At 42.3% G+C, this 25128-nt stretch overlaps 1 protein-coding gene across 9 annotated transcripts in view; it reads right to left on the bottom strand.

Moving 5' to 3' along the window:
- DYNC1I1 (dynein cytoplasmic 1 intermediate chain 1) overlaps nt 1-25128 on the bottom strand; it is a 379170-nt gene that overhangs the window by 81377 nt on the left and 272665 nt on the right. For all 9 annotated transcript variants that reach the window (XM_059885731.1, XM_005205164.4, XM_005205165.5 and 6 more), the window contains 2 exons: nt 6617-6763; nt 2101-2214 (listed from right to left, as the gene is read on the bottom strand). In XM_059885731.1, the coding sequence (XP_059741714.1) occupies nt 2101-2214; nt 6617-6763 (261 nt within the window). The remainder of the gene's footprint in view (nt 1-2100; nt 2215-6616; nt 6764-25128) is intronic.

Genomic DNA, 25128 nt, shown 5'->3' with positions numbered 1-25128 from the left:
CATGAGAATACGCATGTATTAATATCAGATGTACGGAGCACATTTGTCAAAGCAGAAGTGTGTGTCCTCCGTGGGCTAAAACCAGAGAGTTGTCACTCAGGTCATAAGAACCAGATTTCAGTAGGGACTCGAATTCATGATGGGCAGACATTGGGTGTGTAGGCTGTTAAGTCTGCAAAAAAACAATGTTTAAGTTGGTCTTTAAAATAATAATGAGGGTCTTTATTTTATCTAAAATGATTTTCAGAATCGGGAATTCCAGTGTATTGTAAAAGACATTCTGCTGAATTGAGTTTAAGGACAGTGCAGAGTAGTTAGGTGGAACTAACATTCTTGAATACTTCTGGTTATTTATGCCCAAAAGCCTGCCTGGTACACCTAAAGTAATTAAAAAAAAAAAAAATTTCTGAGGGACCATGTTATTATATTTGGAAGTTTAGTCTCTTTTATGCAAACAAATAAACCGAGGCATCGCGGCCATGGAGTCTATAAATCGGAAGCACATGCTAGCAGTCTGGAACACGCAGACCACGTGGTCATGTGACAGGCTCACAGTCTGCGAGACCCAGACGCGGGGAGTGTCTGAGTGAGCGGATGCTGTGACGGCAGTAACACAAACCGTGCCATTGCCAAAATTAGCAGAGGGAGGGCACAGCCTCATGGGCACCCACTTGGGACAGAGAGGGAGCAGGGCAAATGTCTTCTGCTCCCCTGTCTGCTTGTCATCCACAGCCATACCACCGAAATTTTTCCATCTCTGGCCAGAGACAGGCGTCTGCGGGCCCCCTAAAATTAATGAAAATGACCCCGCAGCTCCCCCTGTGAGGGGCTGTAACCTAAACACACACACACACACACACATTCAATCATCAAAATGGGCAATTAAAAATTCCTAATTAGAAGGTTTACTCGTATCTGTTTGTAATCTCCAGGGCTTTTCAAAGAAAACAACATATTGCTGAGAAATTTAAGACAAAGCTGTAAAATACCCACACACAACTCCCCAAACTTGTATAAATGTTAAAGATCGGCAAAAGCAGAGGAACTTAAACGGTAAGGAACTTATGAGCTCTTCCCCCGACACTAAAATGATAAAAAGAACTTTGGTTTACTATTCTCTATATCCCTATTTTGTGGCGACTTTTGGGAGGTTCTTCTTGGTTTCCACATTTCCTTACGTCTCCTGAAATTTCCAGTATCTTCTAAACTTCTGATGGAGACATTCTAGCATTGTTAGTTCAGGAAAGGGGAAAGGAAAATTAAAATTGAGAATTATCTCCTAGTTATCTTATACAACTTTCTTGATGTTTCCGCACATTGTCAACGGCTACAACAGGAAACTCTGCTCTGTTTTTACCTGGTGGACAGCGAAGTACTTTATTCCCCCACAAAGAAAAGTGGAAAGACGCGGCTCTTTGTGTGTTTGCGTGTATGTGTGTTGTCTTCTGTGTGTGTGTGTGTACACACGTATGTCCTGAAAGTTGCGTTTAGTTGTCTCCCCCCATGGTCTCTTCCACTTTTGCTCCTTCGTTTGGCTCCCATTACTGTCATCAGGAGCACTTTGGAGACCTTGGAACTTTTCATTTTCAGCTTCTCGCTTGTTGAGCAAGGAATGGCAGGAGCCACCCTAACAAACATTCCAGAGGAGAAAACAGATGGCTGGACAAATTCTTCAAACACACGAGGCGGTTGTCTAGGCTACAGATGTGAGCTAGGGCTTGGATTTCTGTTTCGCAGGGATACCTTTTTCTCCAAAGCAAGCACCCATCGGGATCGCTCTGCATTTGTTTAACAATGCTGTAAGCAGGATTCCTACCGCAGCCAACTTCCATAATTACTATGCTTTGAAATGGATTATTTCATTTTCACTTGAAACTGACCTAAGGATTAACGTATTACAGTAATTACATGATGTGCGGTAAAGGAAATGGGTTTTGGCTTCCAGAGAAGGCTGCCGAAAACAGGCCCCACTCTTTCAAGTGTACCCACTGATTTGAGATCCTATAGGATGTGAGGGTTTGGCTTTTAGGAACTCCATTCCATTAGGCAGGTATCTCTTTTAACCAGGAGGCTCTTCTGTGTAGGGGAAAACAAACCCACCTGTGGAGTGGAGAGCATGTCCAGGCTCCAAGAACACATTTTGCCATCGGTGGAGACGGTGATGAGGTTATGAGCGTTTTGGGTCCCAACAACATTTACACAGTACACGGGATGCTGCAGAAACATAAACGTGGAGGATCAGATGCTGGTCCAAGAGGAAATGCTTACATCTGAGTGTCAGACACATTACTCTGAAACAAGGATTAAAGAGTGACATAATCCTACAATAATGGAAGCCTCGGGTCACTGGCCACTTCTGATTGGAACCCGATTTCTTTTTCAAAGCTCTGGCAGCACCACGGAGTAGTGGAAATACTCAGAAAGCTTCACCTTGCTCGGTCAGAGGCAGCGGAATGGAACTGAAGCAAGCAGGAGCCAATGAGGACTGGTGGGACTAAAGAACACAGGTGAATGTGTGTGACTTAAATGAGGCTCCAGCATGGAGTTTGGCTTTTAAGCTCACCATGAGGGATGGAAACGGACAGTCCTCAGAAGGGTAGAATGATTGACTTTTGGAAGGAGTGTTACTAAATCTCAAGTTTAGTGCATCACAGCCACAGCACCAAACATTTGTTAACATTCTTTATAAAAAGTGGTTAATATTCATCAAAATATCTGGTTAAATTCATCAAAAAGAGGCTGATGCTTCTTTTGATTTGAAGGAGAGATACTGGTGGTGGAAATTATTGGCACAAGGAACCTAGTGAGATAAAATTAGGTTCTTTTTTTGCTACAACATCTAGGTTAGGATAATGATAGTTTTTTTTTGTTTTTTTTTCCCCCCAAAATATTGCTAGGGTAGGATGGAGGCTTACGTTTGGCCAGGGCCTTGAGAAAGGTCACTTAAACATCCCAGGAATCATAAGCAAGATGCTCTAACCTTTTGTCATAACTCAGGAAGGTTATTCCACTCGGTAGAGCCCTAAATGGTAAGCTCAAATCATTTGCAGCTGCACATTAAATACTAAATGGAAGGTTAGCATAAGCAGAACCTAGCGGTAATTTGGGTTAGATTTCAGGCAGCTTAGCCTTCAGTGGCCAAACCACAACTTAGCTGATGCTTCTCTGTGCAAACAGCTGACAGTCTTTCTCTTGATGAGTTACTGTCCATAAGACCTAGCCAAAAAAACGATGAAACAATCTCTAATATTGGAAAGTTGATATCATATAAAGGATGGTTCCCCAACTATTATTATCATATAAACTCCTGGTCAGAAGGAACTGTAATAACCATCAAGTGCAGCTATTCATCTGCCTCTCCCAAGATGTAGTCCAAACTCTGCTGAAACACCTTTCTTAGCCAATTTTAGCATTAATTCTTGGGTGATCCTGCCTTCTACCGATGGGAATAAAGAAAGCTCAAGGAGGTATCTTTAGTGAAGCACCTTCTGACGTCATATTCATCAAGTCCAAAATAACACTAAGGGATTGTTCTTGTATTATCCCCTTCCCCCCACCCCAGTCTTGTCTTTCTCAGACTAATCATCACCAGTTCCTTCAACTGGTCTGAGTATCTGGTTTTCAATACCTTCCCCATCCTGGTCACTCTCTTCTATTTTGCTATATTTTGTGTGAGTTCTCCTGCCAGTGAAGTTCTGAGAACGAAACACAACTGTCTGCCTATACTCTGACTCACAGGATATAGAAATATGGGAGTGCTGAACTGTCACTCCTCATGTGATAAAAGAAATATGCCTGCACAAATGTCTACTAAGATTTACACTTGCTTTTTCGGAAACTGCATCACCGCATTTACCCTTGCTGGACAGAGAGTCAACCAAGTCCCTATGTGTTTTTCACACCGTCTTCCTACATAAACCTTCGAATGAATCGGCCTCAGTGGGCCTGGATAGTGGAAAGCACAGCAGAGATGTGAAGTGAAATGTTCTCCTCATCAGGTCTCTAACTATCGAGAGGACTGATCGGTTGTGGACAATGCTTCCTCCCAAGTCTCTGGTATATGAAACTCAAGGGTGAGTCATGTGGCGTCCTGAGCTCTACGGGCAAACAGATGAAAGAATGGATGAGACAGATTCTCGCTTGAAAATGGCAGACGGTAATAATGAGAATGAGAAAGCAAGCTCCAAACATGGTTACAAGCCCCCAGCCCGCCTAGTGTTTTTCAGGAAGAGTCCAGCGGGGATTTCTTTTAACCATGGAGCATCAGCACAAATCACCAGAAACCCTAAGGGGTCAGGACCCCTCAGGGTGGGTGTAGTATGAAAAGAAAGCTTCCAGAAGGAGGCATAGAGCAAATGCCCCGAGAAGGAATGTGTGTGGGAGCCCCTCCCTGGCTTTAATCAGTACTGCTGGCCTGTGCTTTCAAGAGTAATAAAGCTCAGCTTAAAAGAAAAGAGAGAGATGCAAAAAAACCAGAACAGAAGCAGGCACATGGGCATGCCTACTTATACACAGACAGACACACACACACACACACACGCATCACTCTACTCAATGCAAAGAAAAAAGCACCAGCACAGCTCATTTTTCCAGTACAGGGGCCAGATTGTTTTTATTTATTTTAGGAATAAACTTGCTGTGTGGCAGAAGGCTTTTGCTTTAATTAGGATTTCCTGTTGTCCCAAATGCATATGTGTGGTGGGTGTGAAAGGAAATTAGTTCGTAATCTGTGGTGGGCCTCTTTTTCCTTAACCACTTTTGATCCTGGTACCAATCTGCCAGGCATTAGTGGAGGTTGAAAGACAGTCACAAAATTAACCGAGCCCTTTGAGCCGTGGATTCAGCAGAACACAGCAAAAGAGAACAGAGTTGTTCTTTTCTAACAGAAGTAACTGCGTGATAACAGGGATAGTGTCAGTGTTTGATAATAGCTTTTTTGTTGTGATGATCACATCCTAAGTTGCTTGGAAAAGACAGATGAATACTTTGCAAGAGCCCTGCATTTGGATTCTCCCCAAAAGCTTCGTGCTGAATGTTCTAATAGTTGGATTTATGACTTCTTGAAATTTCAGAAGGTCTGCTCACACGCACACCAGATAGGCACACGGAGCCAAGAAGTGGCTTCATGCTTCTTGAGCAAACACCTGCATCAGGCCTGTCTCCTCCTGCGTCACAATTTTCTGTTATTAGTTTGAACAAGTGGGGTAGGCAAGAGCAATTTTCTAAGATTCCCGAGAACTAGTTTCACCTGCGTGTGTCTTAGGTCCGAGTCAATCAGAATTAAGGCTGACTCGGTATTTGTCATTTCCCATCGTCGATCTTGCGAGAGAGGGAGAGTGTTCCTCTTCGTGGTCTCAGCTAAAGCAACTGGCAGTCCTTTTTCAAAGCTAGATGGTTTTAAGGCCAGCAGAGGAAACAAATGAGGCAACCACGTTAAGGAAATTGAAACAATAGTAGAGCTGTATCCATGGGCATAATTTGGGCATTTCGGAGAAAGGACATCAGTTCCCCTGAATGTCACGGTAGAAGAGATTGATGGAGACATGCCTGTCTTCTCATTCCTCCTGACAATTGCTAAACACACCTGTCATTCTCTTAAAGGAAATGACAAGAGTAGTTGTCTTACGAACACTACACTGAACCTCTTCTGCTAAATTATGGGTAATGGTTTTGAGATGTTGACTTTTAACCCTATGGATTATATTGTCACTGTAGACGTTACTGTTGAGACTTACACCATGCATTCCAGAGTTTAAAGCCATAGCACTCCCTGAATCACAAATGGAAACAGCCTGTTGGCCAAAGCCCCATAAGCCATCTCTAAAGAGAAAATGCTTACTCTTCATGGTCTGTTTGAAAATACGGAGAGAGTAGGATGGAAACATATACACTACCAGTGAAACACAGATCGTGGGAATCTGCTATATGACTCAGGGAGCTCAAACCAGGGCTCTGTGACAACCTAGAGGGGTGGGATGGGGTGGGAGGAAGGAGGGAGGTTCAAGAGGCAGGGGACAGATGTATACCTGTGGCTGATGCATGCTGATGTACGACAGAAACCAACACCACACTGTGAAGCAGTTATCCTTCAGTTAAAAATAAATAACTTTTTAAAAAAAGAAAATATGGGTTTCCACCTTGTAATATACACGTGAAGAGTTTCTTTGGAAAAACAGTTCCACGTAGGCCTCTTCCTTTCTCTGTCCTTTTTTAGTTTTAAGCTATCCTCCCTGGTTGCTTTGGGGACCCCAAAAGAGATCCTTTCTGTGTGTTAAAAAAGTGAAAGTTAGTCACTCAGTCGTGTCCGACTCTTGGTGACCCCATGGACTGTAGCCCATCAGGCTCCTCTGTCCATGGGATTCTCCAGGCAGGAATACTGGAGTGGGGTGCCATCTCCTCTCCACTGTGTGTTCAAACTTGTAGATTACTAAGAGATGCCTCTAAACCCAGGGCTTCCTCCATCTACTGTTCACTCGGCTTTCCTTTCGTCAGGATGTGATCACTATAAATCAGATACTTGCAGGTTGGAGTCACTAACCACAGAAGTACCTCTGTCAGTTACGCCCTCTTTCAGGGCTCGGGTGGCTGATTGGGATGTGATGAGAACTGGACGTACCGTGTGTGCAGCCGCAGACAAGGGCGTCCGCTGGACAGGCGTCCTCCGATGACTGCGATTATCCCACAGGACGATCTGGCCCGAGTAAGTCCCCCCAACCACCAAGTTGGGGTGGAATCGAGCAAAGCAGACAGACATCACGGAGGACTGTGGAGGGAAAGTGGAGACAGATATGCTGTGAAAGGGTCTCAGGAGGCTTGTTTTATCCTGAAGAGGAAACCGCTAGTCACAGTAACTCAGAACCTCCTAGAAATCACAAAGCAACTGTTCAGCAAAGAGTGAGTAGAACATCATGTAACGGACACAGACTTTCCCGGGAGAGATCGACCAATGTTTACTGCTTGAAGCTTGAAATCTGAAGTCCTGGCCATGTCATCAAATAGGCGTCAGACCCATCTCACGTACATCACTGCTCTGTGGTCTGTAAAGCTGGGTTTGTGGAAATTTCCCATTTATCAATACAACGACATCAGAATTAATATTAATTCTCCACTGAAGCCTTCACAAAGCAGTTCTTTACTCTGGGGGCATGTCCTCATCACTGTACAGCGTTGGCAAGCCTTTGAGGACTTTGCGACGGGGTTCTTTTTTTTTTTTTTGGCTTAATGTAGACTTCTAGGAAGTGAACTGACCTCAGACTGATCCAACTGGTTCCTCCCCAAATTCCCTCAACTCCCATGGGTATTCTCCTGACCTTCATCCTGCCCACTTCAGACAATTCTTAATGTTATTCTTTGCCTATTTTAACAAACAGCCAAAAATGGATTTTCATCTAACTCTGCCATGGCCTGTCAGAGCATCACGAATGTGGTTTCTAAAGTGCCACAAAAGACTACTGGGCACTACATTTTATAGGAAATTACTTAGCTCAGACAGAGCCATGATACATTTGAAAATCAGACAACTTGGCTGTGCCACATTTGCTGAGAAGTCCATAAGGATTCCTGTTTTGCTTTACACGGTTGTGCTTACACACACAAGGGCTTGTTTTTAATAAATACATTTCATCCTTTCAACTAAATTCAATGGATGATCCTGTGTAAGGAAGGCACTGTACCAGCATGATGGGAATACAAAGGGAGTCGCTGCCCTTGACAAACTTGTGCCCTAGGAAAGGGAATTAAAAAGCATGTGTGTGAGGAACATACTGCTGCCAGTGTCTCCATGTTAGTCCATGCCTTTGTATGGAGTTTAAAAAATAAAGGTGATTCTCTGCACTATGTGGTCATGTGGGCAGGTACGTGCCTTGGCAAGTGGAGAGGAAGGTGGATTTTTGTCCTCACTGTCCCTTGGGTTTGAGATGCTTATGCAGGTCACGACTTGCATACACAAGCTGCAGTCCTGAAGGCAACAGGGGCCGTGAACAGATCATACGAACGTGTGTGGGGGTTTGATGGGAGTGGTGAGGAAGGCTTGCTTTAGCTAGGAGTGGGGGAAAAAAGAGGGGAGTGGAGTGGGTGGGAAAGTTAGAAAGACCTCATGAAAGGGAATGTATCACTCTTGATGTAAATATGGAACGTTCAGCAAGTAGAAAGGAAAAGCAACAGCAACCCCCCGAGAGATGGGGTAATGGAGAAGACTGGAGGCACCGAGGCCGGGGAACAGCCAGTCTGGTTTGGCTTAGAAGGAGCCTGTGTGGAAGATGTGGAGAGTGGGAAATGTGGCCGAGGGGTCAGGCAAGAGAGAACCTTGAATGGAGGGTACTGTTTGAATTGTTTTCTGTGGGCAACAGTGAGAAGTCACAGCTTTCTGCGCAAAAAAAAAAAAAAGAAAAAGAGAGAGCGAGAAAGAGACAGAGAGGGTCAGTGGTTGTACCAGATAAGCCAGTAAAATGAAGAAATGACTGAAAAAGAAATGATGACCTCTTTCTGACTGGGAAACTCACTGTCCATTAAAAAATATATCAGATCTACTATCAGCCTAAGGCTTAGAAAGAGTCTCAGATTCTCTGAAGTAGAAGAATGTAGACTATTTTTCAATGTCACGTTTTCCCAGTTTGAATGATTTTCAGTTCCAATTTCTTGAACGCGGGTCGATGGAGAACATGCTGGTGCCCCAATCTGGTTTTCATAAAGTTCAAGAATAACTCTCAATAATGGTACTGAATTAAAGAAAAAGAAAATAATGCTGGTCAGCTTCTTGTTTTACACATCCCACCAAAATGATTCTTAGTTTTCAACTGATGAAATTCTTATGTTGCTTGAGCTATGTTGGAGACATTTTGTTTAAAACTTCATAAAGACTTAAAATTATCCAGGTGGTATCAACAATTGAATTTGCTAAAGCTCCAATCAATACAGATAAAGGAATGTCATTAAACTTGAAAAATCCAGAATTAAACCACTTGATTGCTTCCATGTTTCACTTAAATCCCAGCAAATACTGCTCCAAACCTTGCAGTCTGTTAAGAGACTAAACTAGGGAAAAATAAACAGTAAGGATATTTTCACAAAACAGAAACACATAGTCGGTGATCAACCAGAAGGCAACCCCACAAGATGAGAACTCTAAGTCCTACTTTTCCATCCATTAGTGTGTCCTCTCTTCATTCACTCATTCAACACACAGTGCTGTCCTAACTACATCACATTTCAAAAAAGCTGGAAATGTCACAAAAGCCACCCATCTCCAATTCAGAATACTCTTTACATCTGATAAAAAGGCAAATTATTACGAAGCAGAAACAGATTCGCAGACACAGAAAACAAACTTATGGTTACCAAAGGGGAAAGGGGTGGAGGGAGACATAAATAAGGAGTTTGGCATTAGCAGATACAAACTACTATATATAAAATAAACAACAAGCCCTACTCTACAGCCCAGGGAACGATATTCAATGTCCTGTAATACATCATAATGGAAAAGAATATGAAAGGAATAACTATACATGTGGGCTTCCCAGGTGGCTCCATGGTAAAGAATCTGCCTGCCAGGGCAGGGACAGAAGAGACGCGGGTTCAATCCCTGGGTCGGGAAGATCCCCTGGGGTAGGAAATGGCAACCCACTCCAGTTTTCTTGCCTGGAGAATCCCATGGACAGAAGAGCCTGGTGGGCTACAGCCCATGGGGTCACAAAGAGTCAGACAAGACTGATCATGCACACATACATTCAGGAGTAACTGAATCACTTGCTGTACACCAGAAACTAACACAACATTGTAAACCAATTATACTTCCGTTTTTAAAATAAGTCAAATTAATGTAAAAAAAAAGAATAACAATACCTTGGAGCATCAGAGTTCTCCCATTAGAGTCTACTTTGTTTTGCTGTAAACTAGTCTTTACAAGATTGGCTTAATAAAGGACAGAAATGGTATGGACCTAACAGAAGCAGAAGATATTAAGAAGAGGTGGCAAGAATACACAGAAAAACTGTACAAAAAAGATCTTCACGACCCAGATAATCACGATGGTGTGATCACTGACCTAGAGCTAGACATCCTGGAATGTGAAGTCAAGTGGGCCTTAGGAAGCATCACTATGAACAAAGCTAGTGGAGGTGATGGAATTCCAGTTGAGCTATTTCAAATCCTGAAAGATGATGCTGTGAAAGTGCTGCACTCAATATGCCAGCAAATTTGGAAAACTCAGCAGTGGCCACAGGACTGGAAAAGGTCAGTTTTCATTCCAGTCCCAAAGAAAGGCAATGCCAAAGAATGATCAAACTCCCACACAATTGCACTCATCTCACACGCTAGTAAAGTAATGCTCAAATTTTTCCAAGCCAGGCTTCAGCAATACATGAACCATGAAATTTCACATGTTCAAGCTGGTTTTAGAAAAGGCAGAGGAACCAGAGAGCAAATTGCCAACATCCGCTGGATCATCAAAAAAGCAAGAGAGTTCCAGAAAAACAAGACTATGCCAAAGCCTTTGACTGTGTGGATCACAATAAATTGTGGAAAATTCTTCAAGAGATGGGAATACCAGACCACCAGATCTGCCTCTTGAGAAATTTGTATGCAGGTCAGGAAGCAACAGTTAGAACTGGACATGGAACAACAGACTGATTCCAAATAGGAAAAGGAGTTCATCAAGGCTGTATATTGTCACTCTGCTTATTTAACTTATATGCAGAGTATATCATAAAAAACCCTGGGCTGGATGAAGCACAAGCTGGAATCAAGACTGTTTGGAGAAACATCAATAACCTCAGATATGCAGATGACAACACCCTTATGGCAGAAAGTGAAGAAGAACTAAAGAGCCTCTTGACAAAAGTGAAAGAGGAGAGTGAAAAGTTGGCTTACAGCTCAACATTCAGAAAATGAAGATCATGGCATCTGGTCCCATCACTTCATGGGAAATAGATGGCGAAACACTGGAAATAGTGTCTGACTTTATTTTTTTTTGGGCTTCAAAATCAGATGGTGACTTCAGCCATGAAATTAAAAGATGCTTACTCCTTGGAAGGAAAGTTATGACCAACCTAGACAGCATATTGAAAAGCAGAGACATTACTTTGCCAACAGAGGTCCATCTAGTCAAGGCTATGGTTTTTCCTGTGGTCATGTATGGATGTGAGAGTTGGACTGTGAAGAAGGCTGAGCGCTGAAGAATTGATGCTTTTGAACTGTGGTGTTGGAGAAGACTCTTGAGAGTCCCTTGGACTGCAAGGAGATCCAACCAGTCCATTCTAAAGGAGATCAGTCCTGGGTGTTCATTGGAAGGACTGATGTTGAAGCTGAAACTCCAATACTTTGGCCACCTAATGCGAAGAGCTGACTCATTGGAAAAGACCCTGATGCTGGGAAAGACTGATGGCAAGAGGAGAAGGGGACGACAGAGGATGAGATGGTTGGATGGCATCACCAACTCAATGGACACGAGCTTGAGTAGACTCCAGGAGTTGGTGATGGACAGGGAGGCCTAGCGTGCTGTGGTCCACAGGGTCACAAAGAGTTGGACACGACTGAGCGACTGAACTGAACTGAATCTATATAATACCTCCATGAGGAAAAATGAGTAGACATACTTTTCATTTTTTATTTGGAAGATTAGAAATGATAGAGTAATTATGTGATTCATCCATTTCGTTTAATTTTTAAGCTTAGTGTGTTAACTATGAAAAATATTCTATGCGTTATAGACTATGTTGCTCTTGCGTAGTTGCTCAGTTGTGTCCAACTCTTTTGCGACCCCATGGGCTGTAGTCCGCCAGGCTCCTCTCTGGCCATTGGATTTCCCAGGCAATATTGGAGCGGGCTATCATTTCCTTCTCCAAGGGTCTTCCTAAATTTACTGACTGTCAGCATAAAAAGCAAAGGATGACCCAGGGATCAAACCTACATCTCCTAAAGGCAGGTTCTTTACCCCTGAGCCACCAGGGAGGCCCATTACAGATTATGTATAAATGCTAAAAGGAGATCTCCAGATTGCGCCACGTTTGACATTCATATGGAAACTCTATGGCAGTATGATCACAATTATCTGGATGTAAAGTTTAGAATTCATTCATTTCTTGAGATGTTTCAAAGTAGCCTGATGTTTGACATAATGGTAGCAAACATCTGGTTGATTGACTGAATTTTTTATTTTTCATCCAAATGTTTAGGTTCCTTTAGGAACAAGGGAAAAGAGTCCTCCAGTTACAGCCCTGATAGAGACAGCTCCTCTTCTAATTTGGAAAGTCTGCATTGAACCCCAAACAACGTCTTAGAAAAATGCCTGCCACCTTGTGCTGTTCTTACAGCTAGTCATTGCTGCCAGCTGTCATGCGATTTATTGACTGTCAGCATAAAGAGCAAAGGATGATATCATCCTGTCAGTTACATCTACTGGGTAAAGAGTTAAAAAGCATTCCAGAAAAAGTGATTGACGCTACTAAAACACGTGGCTTTTTGTTGTTCTCATTTTTAACAGTACATTTCCTGAAGACATAGTCTACAAAAAACATTAAAAACATGAATGCTATTTTAAAAATTTCATCACTTTCCTAGGCATTTAAAATTTGTATTCGTTCACTTATTCAGTGTCATAATAAAGCACTATATGATTATTACAATTTTGACAAACACATTGGAAACAAGAAGCTTCCCTAACCTTGGTATTCTTGGTATCTATATACATATTTTTGTAGTTTCTAACTTTTTACTTATTTCATTTTATTCTTTAAAATATTAGAGCCTTGGAATTATTTTAAGAAATAACATATAGCCTTTAAATATTCAAATCAAGTAGTTTACATAAGTGGAAAAATAATGATAAAGATGATGCCAATTTGGGGATAATTGCTAACCATCTAATAACAGTTTTCCCAACACTACAGTTGAATTCTCATTTTTACAAGGCTAGTGATTTCACTGATGTAGCCAATTTAATGGTCAAATCAGGGTCCCAGAAATATCAGCTCCTAGGTGGTAAAGTTCAGAGAAGGCAATGGCACCCCACTCCAGTACTCTTGCCTGGAAAATCCCATGGAAGGAGGAGCCTGGAAGGCTGCAGGCCATGGGGTCGCTAGGAGTCAGACACGACTGAGCAACTTCACTTTCACTTTCCACTTTCATGCATTGGAGAAGGAAATGGCAACCCACTCCAGTGTTCTTGCCTGGAGAATCCCAGGGACGGGGCAGCCTGGTAGGCTGCCGTCTCTGGGGTCGCACAGAGTCGGACACAACTGAAGTGACTTAGCAGGTGGTAAAGTCAGTGATAGTGGTAAAGCTAGTGGTAAAGAATCTGCTTGCCAATGCAGGGGACATTGAGTTGCGGGTTCAACCCCTGAGTCAGAAAGATCCCCTGGCGGACGGCATGGAAACCCACTCCAGTACTCTTGCCTGGAGAATCCCCATGGGCAGAGGAGCCTGGCAGGCTACAGTTCATGGAGTCACAAAGAGTCAGACACAACCGAAGCAACTTAGCACGCACATGCACACATGTCAAAAGCTTCATGTAAAACTGGTAAGCCTGACTGACTATATTCCAATACAAGTAACATAGAGACTTCATTACACAAGGAATCACTATTTCCCACAGGTTGAGCATCTCATTTTGACTATTTACATGCCATAGTTCCCCCAAACAAAGACACACCAGATTTTAAGACTATGTTCTGAGGGTCAGGCCATCACTATGGACAGTTTCTGGTGTCCTCCACAGATGTGGTCACCCAGAGGCTCCTGAGGAGCCCGCTGATTTTCTAATCTCCCACAGGCCACCTGGTGCAAAGGCAGCCCTCTTTGTATCGCCACACGGCCACTGGCATGTGAACTGACCCACTACCGCAGGGTTCCACACCTCGTCTTCTGTTTAGAGACAAAGCAGCCTATTTCACCCCATTCACCAAGGGAACTCCCCAGAGAGGAGTGGGGTGGGGCTCCATTCACCACATCTCCCTTCTCACACTGCACACCAAGTGCATTCAATTCCAGTCGGCCCCAACCCCTAAGTGGCTGTGGGGGCTGTTTCCTATTTCATAGAGTTAATCCAGGCCGGCTTAAGGATGGTACTTTCCCTTAACCACAGACCCAGATGCCCAGGGCAAACAGCCTTTGGTCACCACTGGTCGGGCGGCGGGCCCCGTGGCTTCACGTGTGATCTGGCTGCCTGGGTCCTTTCGTGCGTAGCATTCTGCCCACTCCCCAGCTATCGTGCCTGGGCAGGAGGGACAGGGGCCTTGTATTGAAAAGCATCTCTTATTTCAAGTACCATCTCTTCTGGGGAGAAACTGGTCCTGGAGAGGGAATGGCCATATTGTTGCCATATGCTGTTTAATGGCGGCTGACATTTCACTCGCCTAAAATCAAATGCTTAGCTGTCAGAGGCTTGTGAGGCAGACAGATCAGATGTTTCTGGCTACTCATGAGCTAGTATATATTTCTGAAAGTACCTAAGAAACCCTCAAAGATATTTCTCTTGTTAATGGAAACAAATGTAATCGGAGATCATTGCTGTCAAAAACACCTCTTCTAGGCAATCATGCAGCACCGGGCATCTGACAATGGAGAAGGTGTGAAAGTGACTCATGAGTTGGGCATTTAACTTTGAGATGAAGGGAAAGGGTCTTTCTTCCTTCAGAGCTCTCTTTTCCTATGCCTAAGTCGCTCTTCTACAGCACACACGTCATTCTTCTCAACTCTAAAAGGAACCACCTACTGAAAGTCATCACCCCATTAGTAATGGGGTGTCCGGGAGCAAAAGTTGAATTAGCTTGCTTGCTACTTCCTGACTCAGTTTGCATTTTTTTAAGAAAGAAAAGCAGCTGATTCTAAAATCTGATTTCTGGGAGATTAGAAACCACTCATTCCAATCAATCCTAACGGAAATCAAACCTGAATATTCATTGGAAGGACTGGTGCTTAAGCTCCAATACTTTGGTCACCTGATGTGAAGAGCCGATTCATTGGAAAAGACCCTGATGCTGGAAAAGATTGAGGGCAGGAGGAGAAGGGGACAACAGAGGATGAGATGGTTGGATGGCATCACCGACTTGATGGACATGAGTTTGGGTAAACCCTGGGAGACAGTGAAGGATAAGGAAGCCTGACGTGCTGCAGTCCATGGGGTTGCAAGGAGTTGGACACGACTGAGTGACTGAACAACAACAATATTCCAATGACTTTTCTTCAAATCCCTTGGAATTTTCGTGCCTCTCAGCACTGTGTGTGCCTAGACCTAAGCTGTGTGCTGAGTACACAAAAGTGTGTGTGCAAACCACAGTGAGATGCCACTTCACACCCACTGCTGCTGCTGCTAAGTCGCTTCAGTCATGTCCGACTCTGTGTGACCCCGTAGACGGCAACCCACCAGGCTCCCCCGTCCCTGGGATTCTCCAGGCAAGAACACTGGAGTGGGTTGCCATTTCCTTCTCCAATGCATGAAAGTGAAGTCGCTCAGTAGGATAGCTATAATTTTTAAATGTTTACATGTCAATTATACCTCCATAAATCTAGGGGAAAAAACAAACAAACAAAGGAAAATGGTAATTCTTGGCGAGGCTATGGAGAAACTGCAATACTCAAGACAATGCTGGCAGGAAATGTAAAATGAGGGAATCAGTTTGGCAGTTCCTGAAACCAATAAACACAGAGTTAACATCTGACCCAGCAATTCCACTCCTAGGTTTATACCCAAGATAACGGAAAACACCTAAGTACTCGAATTGTATACAAATGTCCATCGCAGCATTATCGATAATAGCCAAAACATGGAAACAACCCAAATGCCCACCAATTGAGGAACATATAAACAACATGTGGTGAATCCATACAACACGATATTATTCAATAAAAATGAAGAAGTACTGATACATGATATAACATGGATGGACCCTGAAAAGACGCTAAGTGAAGGAAGTCACAAAAGGTCACATATTGTATGATTCTTCCATATGAAATGTCCAGAAGAGGCTAATCCATAGAGGCAGAAGGTAGCTTAGTGTGTACTTTGAAATGGGGATGAGGGGAGACTGGGGAATGACTAATGGGTCTAGGTGTATTTTGGGCGGGGAGTGATAAAAATATTCTGGAGTTAGACAGTAGTGATGCTGACACAACTCTGAATGTACAACATCGAATTTTATACCGTACAATTGTGAATTTCATGTTGCATGAATTACATCTCGCTTTTAAATTTTTTTTAAAGTTTTAATTATAAAACTTAATTAGAAATTTTTAAAAATATCACTTATGTGTAGAATCTAAAATATGGCACACATGAACCTGTCTACAAAACAGAAATGGATTCACAGACAGAGAACAGACTTGTGGTTGCCAAGGGGCTGAGAGGGAGAGCGATGGGCTGGGAGCTGGGGTTGGCAGATGTAAACTGTTACATTTAGAATGGATGAACAACAAGGTCCTACTGGAGAGCACAGGGGACTATACTCAATATCCTGGTACAAACCACAACAGAAAAGAATACTTCAAAAAGAATGTATGTACGTGTAAAGCTGAGTCACTTTGCTGTACAGCTGAGGTTGGCAGAACACTGTAAATTGACTATATTTTAATTTAAAAAGAAAATAAAAATTAAAAACTAAAACTGAATCCATAATTAAAACCCTTCCAACAACAACGAAGAAGATGGTGTGCTGACATGGTTCCAATCTCGTGAACTTTAACAACCTTATTTCTTATTTTCAGGACAACTGTCTGGACTATTTTGACCACTCTTTCCTCAAATAATCATTCTCTTCTCTTCTCTTCCCTGTGAAGAGCTTCTTCAGTTTCTACTCCCTGAGAGGTGCTGGAGATGGAAAAGGAGGGTTGACACCCTTGGAGTCTCCAGAGCTGACTTCCTGCTCTGGTGTCTATTAGTCAGGTACATCCTCTAAGCCTTAATTTTTTTTTTGCACAGTGGAAAATTATTGTTTTAAAAATTGCGATGAAATATACATAATGTAAGCTTATTAACCATTTTTAAGTATATCATTCAGGGACACTAAATACATTCACACTGTCACATAGCCATCACCATCATCCGTCGCCAGAATATTTTTATCTTCCCAGACTCAAACTCCTGTCTATTAAGCATGAGGTCCCCATTCCCACCCTTCTCTCAGTCCTTTGCAATCAGGATTCTACTTTCTATGAATCTATTCTAGGAATCTCATATAAATGGAATCATACAGATATTTGTCTTTTTGCGATTAGTTTATTTCACTTAGCATATGCCCTAAAGGTGTTATTACACCCACGTAACATTACAAGTATTAGAGTATCCACACCGAGGCATATATCAAAATTTCTTTCCTTTTTAAGTCTGAATAATGTTCCATTATATGCAAATAGCACACTTTGTTTTTCCATTCATCTGTCAATAGATCCTTGGGTAGCTTCCACTTTTTTGGCTATTGTGGAAAATGGTACTCTAAATATGGGTGTACAAATATCTTTTCAAGACACTGCTTTCAATTCCTTTGGGTATATACACGTCAGTGGAATTGCTGGATCATGTGTGTGTGTTCAGTCACTAAGTCGTGTCCAACTCTTTGTGACCCCATGGTCTGCAGCACACCAGGCTTCCCTGTCCTTCAGCATCTCCCAGGGTTTGCTCAAACTCAGGTCCATTGAGTCGGTGATGCTATCTAACCATCTTATCTTCTGGCACCCTCTTCTTATGCCTTCAATCCTTCCCAGCATCAGGGTCTCTTTCAATGGGTTGCTGGATTTAATTTTCTAAGTCATATGTACCTGTAGCCATTTGTTGACACTAATGCAGATGATTAAGGAAAACAGGTGATCTTTGGGGAGGGGAGAGACCCACACTTCACATACACTTCACATACCCAGTATATATCTATATAATATTTGCTTTACAGGGAAATTTTTCAGGGTTTACAAAAGGCTACGTGATTGGTAGTAAGAGACACAGAATGTTTATGAAGAAATGGCGTTTTCCTTTCTCTTTACATCCGAACTCCTTTATAGTTCCAATATACAGTCTTGAGATGGCACATACCTACAGTTGAGGAAGAGGTCTTGAGGTCTCCTAAATTGCATACTCAGTTTTTTGGGTATTGAAATAACAAAGTATTATGATGAAAAATAAGTTTTGATTTTGCAAGGAACTGCCATCCTGTTTTCTATAGTAGCTGCACCATTTTACATTCTTACCTGTAATGTACCAAGCTTCCAATTTCTCCATCCTTGCTGATACTTATTTTCTGCTTTTCTGTTTGTTTTATTTTTATAGTAACCATCCTAATTGAAGTTAAGGTCCATCCTAAGCCACATTTTCAGTTCATAGTAGGAGCATGATAGTTCTTGCCCTGCCTAGAAACAGGGCATTTTCTTTGGCTCTCTTCCCAGAGAGAATTGAAAAAGATTTTCAAATGAAAAATATTTAAATTTAAGTTTAATTCCCTTAATTGAAAAAGATTTCAATTAAGCAATGCAGTTTAAAGACGATAAACAATATGCCCCCATAGAGAGTTAGAAATGACTACTTTGTGATTTGAACCAACATTTCCAGAGAAAACCAGTGGTCCAGCCGAGTTTTCATTCTGGCTCAACAACTCTTTCCTAAACAGTTCTGATAATAACACTTGGTCCTGCCTTGACAACATAGGTTGAGAAACTATCTCCTAGAAGTTTTTATTGCACTTTGGCTACATGTTTTAACTCTTTGGGGTCCTTATTTTGACAATCCTCCCCTCCTTCCTGGGACACTGTAACATATCTTCATGCTTGGTTATAGCTCCTGTTGTTGATGGCAGTTCCAAGTTCTGCCATTTACTGACATTGGGTAATGAGGAAGAGGAGGAAGAGGAAATAGTCAACTGTTAGCACCAGAGATAGCTCCACAGTAAAAGCCACAACTGGATTCATGCCACATTATTATTCATGCACACTATATTGCAACCCTGCTGATTTAGAATTCAGGCTCTAAATCATACTTAGCAGTCCCTTCAGTGCAAGAACTTCTGAACACAATAGAATTCTAGGGCAACGGGATGATTTTCACACTGCTTCCAGCAAGTCTGCTGGAATAGGATTTTTCCTTAAATGTTACTGTATTTCGCACTTTGAGTTGAGCGAGGACTTACTTACCTGTGATGTGACTTCACATCTGATTATTGTTATTTATCATTGCAGGTGCATGGACCCCTCAAGCTATTTTCTAAGTCAGTGTTACTCCAAACTTGCCTGTACCTTAGCATCATCTGAGGACCTTTTTAAAATTCCCCAGTGCTCAAGTCACATACTATACCAAGTCATTCAGAATTTCTGGGGGTAAGACCCAGGCATCAAGATTTTTTAAAAATTCCACAGGAAATCCCTATGTGCAGTCAAGTGAACAGTACTGTTTTAAATCAACGGTTCTTGAACTTATCTGAATAAGTATTTAGAGAGTTAATTAAAAGCACAGGTTTCAGGGTCCCAGGCTGGATCTACTGGATCAGAAACTGAAGAGGCTGGGAGGTCTGTTCTTTCCATCACTGAGAAATTTGGAAAACCTGAAAGCAATGAATTAGTCGAGTAGGGCTGAAAGTCACTGTGGGATGAGTCTCGTGTTGCACCCATGTAGGCCATGCCTGGAATGTTTCCAGTCATGGGGTCATGCACCTATTTGCATAGTCTGGCCAAGCGAGACACACGGACTTCCCTGGTGGCTCAGACGGTAAAGCGTCTGTCTACAATGTGGGAGACCTGGGTTCGAGCCCTGAGTTGGGAAGATCCCCTGGAGGAGGAAATGGCACATATGATACAATAAAAGTTCTTCTGCCAAAGTGTCACTGCTCAATTTCCTTCAATTTGACTTGCTAGTGTTTTCATCTCTCCTTGCTCCCACTTCCCTTCTAAGGAGGCTCTTAGAAAGTGATCAACAAGAGGGCTAGTGAAGGGTTAGGTCCCAGGTTCCTTTCAGCATCATGCTCCAAGCCGACACTGAACACCCCAGGGTTTTCTTGTTTATTATTGGAGGGTGCGCTAATGAACATTATTGGGCTTCCCTGGTGCTCAGCAGTAAAGAATATACCTGCTAAGGCAGAAGACATAAGAGATGTGGGTTTGATCTCTGGGTCTGGAAGCAACCACTCCAGTGTTACTGCCTGGGAAACCCTATGAAAGAGGAGCCTGGTGGGCTCCAGTCCATGGGGTCACATAGAGTCAGGCACAACTTAGCAACTAAACAACATCAACAATGAACATTATCACTGCCACACTGGATTACATGATTCATGATTATTTACTTGTAGGGGGTATTCTAAATTTTTTGAGCATCTACTAAGTACCAAACATGCTGTATACATCTCTATATCAGTCCCATTATATGGGCAATTTTACCTTCCCCCCCCCCCCCCAAATCAGAAAATGCTGACTCAGGCAAGTCAAGTCATAGGCTTAAGATCAAATGGATAGTAAGCTGCAGAGCCCAGATTTGAACTGTGGCTTGGCTGATTTAGAAGTCAACATACTGTGAAACCTTGCATCAGGTGAATGCAGGTGCATTTTCTCTTTGGGATGCACAATCTCCAGCCTTCTGACTTCACGCTGTGGGACTCATGATCAGAGAACACCTCACGCATCCTAACAGGTCAGAGAAGACTTTGGGGCTCCCTCACTGCTACAATGGCTCTGGCGGGGAGCCTCCAACCCCTTTCCAGTTGGACTTCTAGTTTCACTGTAGGAATCGACCACCTGACTCAACAACTCCTAGTCTACCAGTTTTGACAGGTGACAACAGAACTAATTAGCACCAGTCGTGATAATATTTACCATGAGGTGGCTTCTTCTTGCTGAGAATTGACTGAGACCAATTAATCATTTCATGGGAGTCAGCTAGCAGCTGGAAACCAACTGGGTCACTAATGACAAGTTCTGCACTTACTGTCACGGCTTTGGGAAGAAATGCTTTGTTTTCCTCTTGTCGCCATGTAGGTGGCGCTAGTGGTAGACTTCATTTGCCAATGCAGCAGACGAGAGAGGTGGGTTCGATCCCTGGGTAGGGAAGATCCCCTGGAGAAAGGAGTGGCAACCCACTCCAGTATTCTTGCCTGAAGAATCCCATGGACAGAGGAGCCTGGCAGGCTACAGTCCATGGGGTCGCAAAGAGTCGGACATGACTGAGCAACTGACCACACAATGTCACTGTGCAGCCAAATAAAAAATGCCACTTCAGTACAACCAGTTATTCTTAAATGAGTGTCTATCCCCCTACATAATTATGTGAACTGTTATTAGCTCTTGTGAAAAGGGGAGAGTGCCCCCAAGTGCTTTAACGAACAAATGAGACTTCCTACCCAGAAACACAGATGCAGGAACCCGGGGGAAATTCTTCTGAACTCGAGAAATATGAAACATGAATACATTTTTAAAACCCAAAGTTCATTAGGAACTGGGATCATCTTGGGTCAAATGGTCACCTTTCAGAAATGAAAGATAAGGATTATGCTAAGTGAAAATAAGTCAGAGAAAGGCAAATACTGTCTCACTTACATGTCAAATCTAAAAAATACAACAAACTAGTGAATAAAACAAAAAAGAAGCAGATTCACAGGTACAGAGAACAAACAGATGGTTACCAGTGGAGAGAGGGTAATAAACAGGTAGGAGAAAAGAGGGTTATTATGGGATCCTACATAATCATCTGTGTGAAACTTCTAAAAATCGTGAAGCACTATAGATTTGAATCTTTCACTTAATAAAAAAAAATTTTTTTAATTTAAAAAAGAGAAATAAAAGGGTGGCCTGTGTTAAGGAAGAAGTTCAAAAATAATGATTAGTGAAAATTTTGAGGTATATTCCAGCCTTACCTATAACTAAAGAGTCTCTTAAAGAGTCTTAACCTGCAAGATACATACCATATTAAAAGTCTACAAATAATAAACGCTGGTGAGAGTGTGGAGAAAAGGGAACCTTCTGACACTGCTGGTGGGAATGTAAATTGGTGCAGCCATTATGAAGAACAGTATGGAAGTTCCTCAAAAGACCTAAAAATAGGGTTGCCATATGATCCAGCAATCCCACTCCTGGGGATATATTGAGACAAAACTGTAATTTGTAAAGACGCATGCACCCGTGTGTTCACAGCAGCCCTATTTACAATAGGAAAACTGGAAACAACTAAATGTCCACTGACAGATGAACGGATAAAGATGTGGCACGCACATGCATACATATACATGTCTATCTCTATATCCATACGCAATGGAATATCACTTAGGCACTTAAAGGAATAATGGTATTTGCAGCAGCATGGCTGGAGCTAGAGACGATCACAGTAAGTCAGATAAAGAAGGACAAATACCGTATGATATCACTTACATGTGGAATCCAAAATACGACACGAATGAACATATCTATGCAACGACAACAGGCTTACAGAGGTTGCCAAGAGGGCTGGGAGAGGCAAGGACTGGGAGTTTGGGATTAATAGTATGCAGACTATTATATACAGGATGGATAAACACCAAGGCCCTATTGTACAGCACAGGGAACTATATTCAGTACCTTGTGACAAACCATAATGAAAAATAACATATATGTATAACCAAGTCACTTTGCTGTGAAGCAGCACTTAAACATTGTAAATCAACTATACTTCAATAAAAAAAGAATTTTTTTTTAAACCAAGATACATACCCAAAATTCAAGGTGAAAATAAGCCTCGCCACCCACACAATTTGTGTGTGTGTACATTCCAGCTAAAAGTTACCCAACTGTAAGATGGACAGTCCTGGTAACAAGCTCTTTAAAATACAAAGCTGGTCTTACAAAGTAACTGCTTCAGACTGTGAACCACACAGGGGCAGTGGAAACCTGCCTAGTGCCAAGAGCCAAACTAGATACTACCTGTGTGTTACATCACAGAACAACTAGGAAATTTCTACTTTCTTGTTCTTAAAAGCAGTTTGTTTCCCATAGAAACTTTGTAAAAGGTAGCGTTTCTCGCTCCTTTGTCAATCCTCGCAGCAAGTTAAGAGTTCTGTAGAGCAATAAGCACAATTATTCTTCTTAATTTTTAGTAAAGTTTTTATAATAGTTTTAGATTTGCAGAAAAGTTCTAAAGATAGTACAGTTCCCACGCACCTCACATGTTGTTTTCCCTAATGTTAACCTCTTCCCTATTGCTACATTAGTACGTGTACACTTGTCACAAATAATGAACCAATTTGCTGTGTTCAGTCGCTCAGTCATGTCTCTTTGTGACCCCATAGACTCCAGCATGCCAGGCTTCCCCATCCTTCACCATCTCCCACAGTTTGTTCAAACTCATGTCCCTTGAGTCATGATGCCATGGAACCATCTCATCTCTGTCATCCCATTCTCCTTCTGCCCTCAATCTTTCCCAGCATCAGGGTCTTTGAACCAATATTTGAACAATAATACTAAAGGCCAAGAGACCTGGTTTCAATTCCTGGGTTGGGAAGATCCCACGGAGAAGGGAAAGGCAACCCACTCTAGTATTCTGGCCTGGAGAATTCCAGGGACAACCCAAGGGGTTGCAAAGAGTCAGACACGACTAGACAACCTTCACTTCACTTCACTGAAGGCCAAACTTTATCCAGAAGTTTTTCGTTTTTACCCAATGTCCTTTCCCTGTTCCAGAGTCCCATTCAGGACACCACATTACATTTAGACACCATGCCTCCTTAGCTGTCTCTAGGCTGGGCCAGTTGCTCAGACTTCCCTTGTTTTTGTTTTTTTGAACTTTTTTACTTTGTATTGAGGTATACCCACTCCAGTGTTCTTGCCTGGAGAGTCCCAGGGACGGGGGAGCCTGGTGGGCTGCCGTCTCTGGGGTCACACAGAGTGGGACACGACTGAAGCGACTTAGCAGCAGCAGCAGCAGATTAAGAACGCTGTGATAGTTTTAGGTGGACAGTGAAGGGACTCAGCCATACATATACATGTATCCATTCTTCTCCAAATCCCACACCGGTCTAGGCTGCCACATAACACTTAGCAGAGTTCCATGTGCTATACCAAACTTCCTATCTGTCCTTTCCCCTCAGCAACTGTAAGTTCATTTTCTAAGTCTGTGAGAGTTCCCTTGTTTTTGATAATCTTAACTTTTTTGAGGAGTACTGGCAGCCAGGTATTTCCCTAGCATGCCCGTTAATTTGGGTTTGATTTTTTTCCTTGTAATTAGCCCTAGATATAGATATTCTTGGTCTTAGGAAACATTTGAACAACAACAACAAAATTCAATAATTTGAGATCATTTGGTGAAAGGGGTTTATAACACTCCCACACTCACATTCAATTTTTATAAATTTGGTTATTCCAAATCTTTACTGTGAATAAAGCAAGGTGAGGATAGGCCATCATCTCTGACAATAATGCTCAATGAAACGTGTTTAGGTCAAAGAAGCTTCTTCAGTCTAGACTTTCCATCACTGACTAACCATTTAGGGTCTCCTTTTTGGGAAATATGAAACCCAGGTTGCTCTGCCTAAACTAGAACAGGGGTGTGGTGCGAGCTGAAAGCACAATTCTGCTTTATAAAAGGGACAAAAGAAAATAGGAAGAGGTGAATATATGGGTTGTTTTATAAGTTAAAAAGCAGGAGCTTTCTTCAAATCAAATGTCTAAATCCTGCCTAATTAAAAAAAGGAAATTGATATTTGGATATGGCATGTGTTGACATCTACCCCTTTGATTTATATGAGTATGAACTAGAAAGAACAGATTATTTGAGAGAGAAGAAAACGAGTTCCAATTTGACAGGAAAAGAGTGTAGGCAGCATTAGCTTCAGTGCTTGTTAAAACATGAAGGATTAATTGCAAAAAGGGAGGGAAGAATTGTGAATGTCTCCAGTTTAGCATCTCCAAAAATGCTTAGGGTTTCTGAGAATGGTTCATCCAACCACATGAAAGTGACGCTAAGGGATTCAGCCACACAACTCCGCTAAATCTAGGGCTGGGACTGCTCCACTTTTTACCATCAAACCATCTTACTTAAGAGAGTAGCCACAAATTAAATTTATTTTCTATTAGAAAAGTACTAAATGCTTTCAAAGGGGGCAAACAACATTCAGGAATATGGGAGGCCTCCCCCCCACTCCTTGCCTCCTACTCCCTCCTAGAGTAAGTCATGTAAAAATTTTTAAAAAAGAGCTTCTTAGTCTA

The sequence above is a fragment of the Bos taurus genome, chromosome 4 (assembly GCF_002263795.3).
Source record: "Bos taurus isolate L1 Dominette 01449 registration number 42190680 breed Hereford chromosome 4, ARS-UCD2.0, whole genome shotgun sequence".
Taxonomy (NCBI): Eukaryota; Metazoa; Chordata; class Mammalia; order Artiodactyla; family Bovidae; genus Bos; species Bos taurus.
Note: the sequence above shows the minus strand (reverse complement) of the source record. Positions and strands in the feature narration are given on the sequence as shown.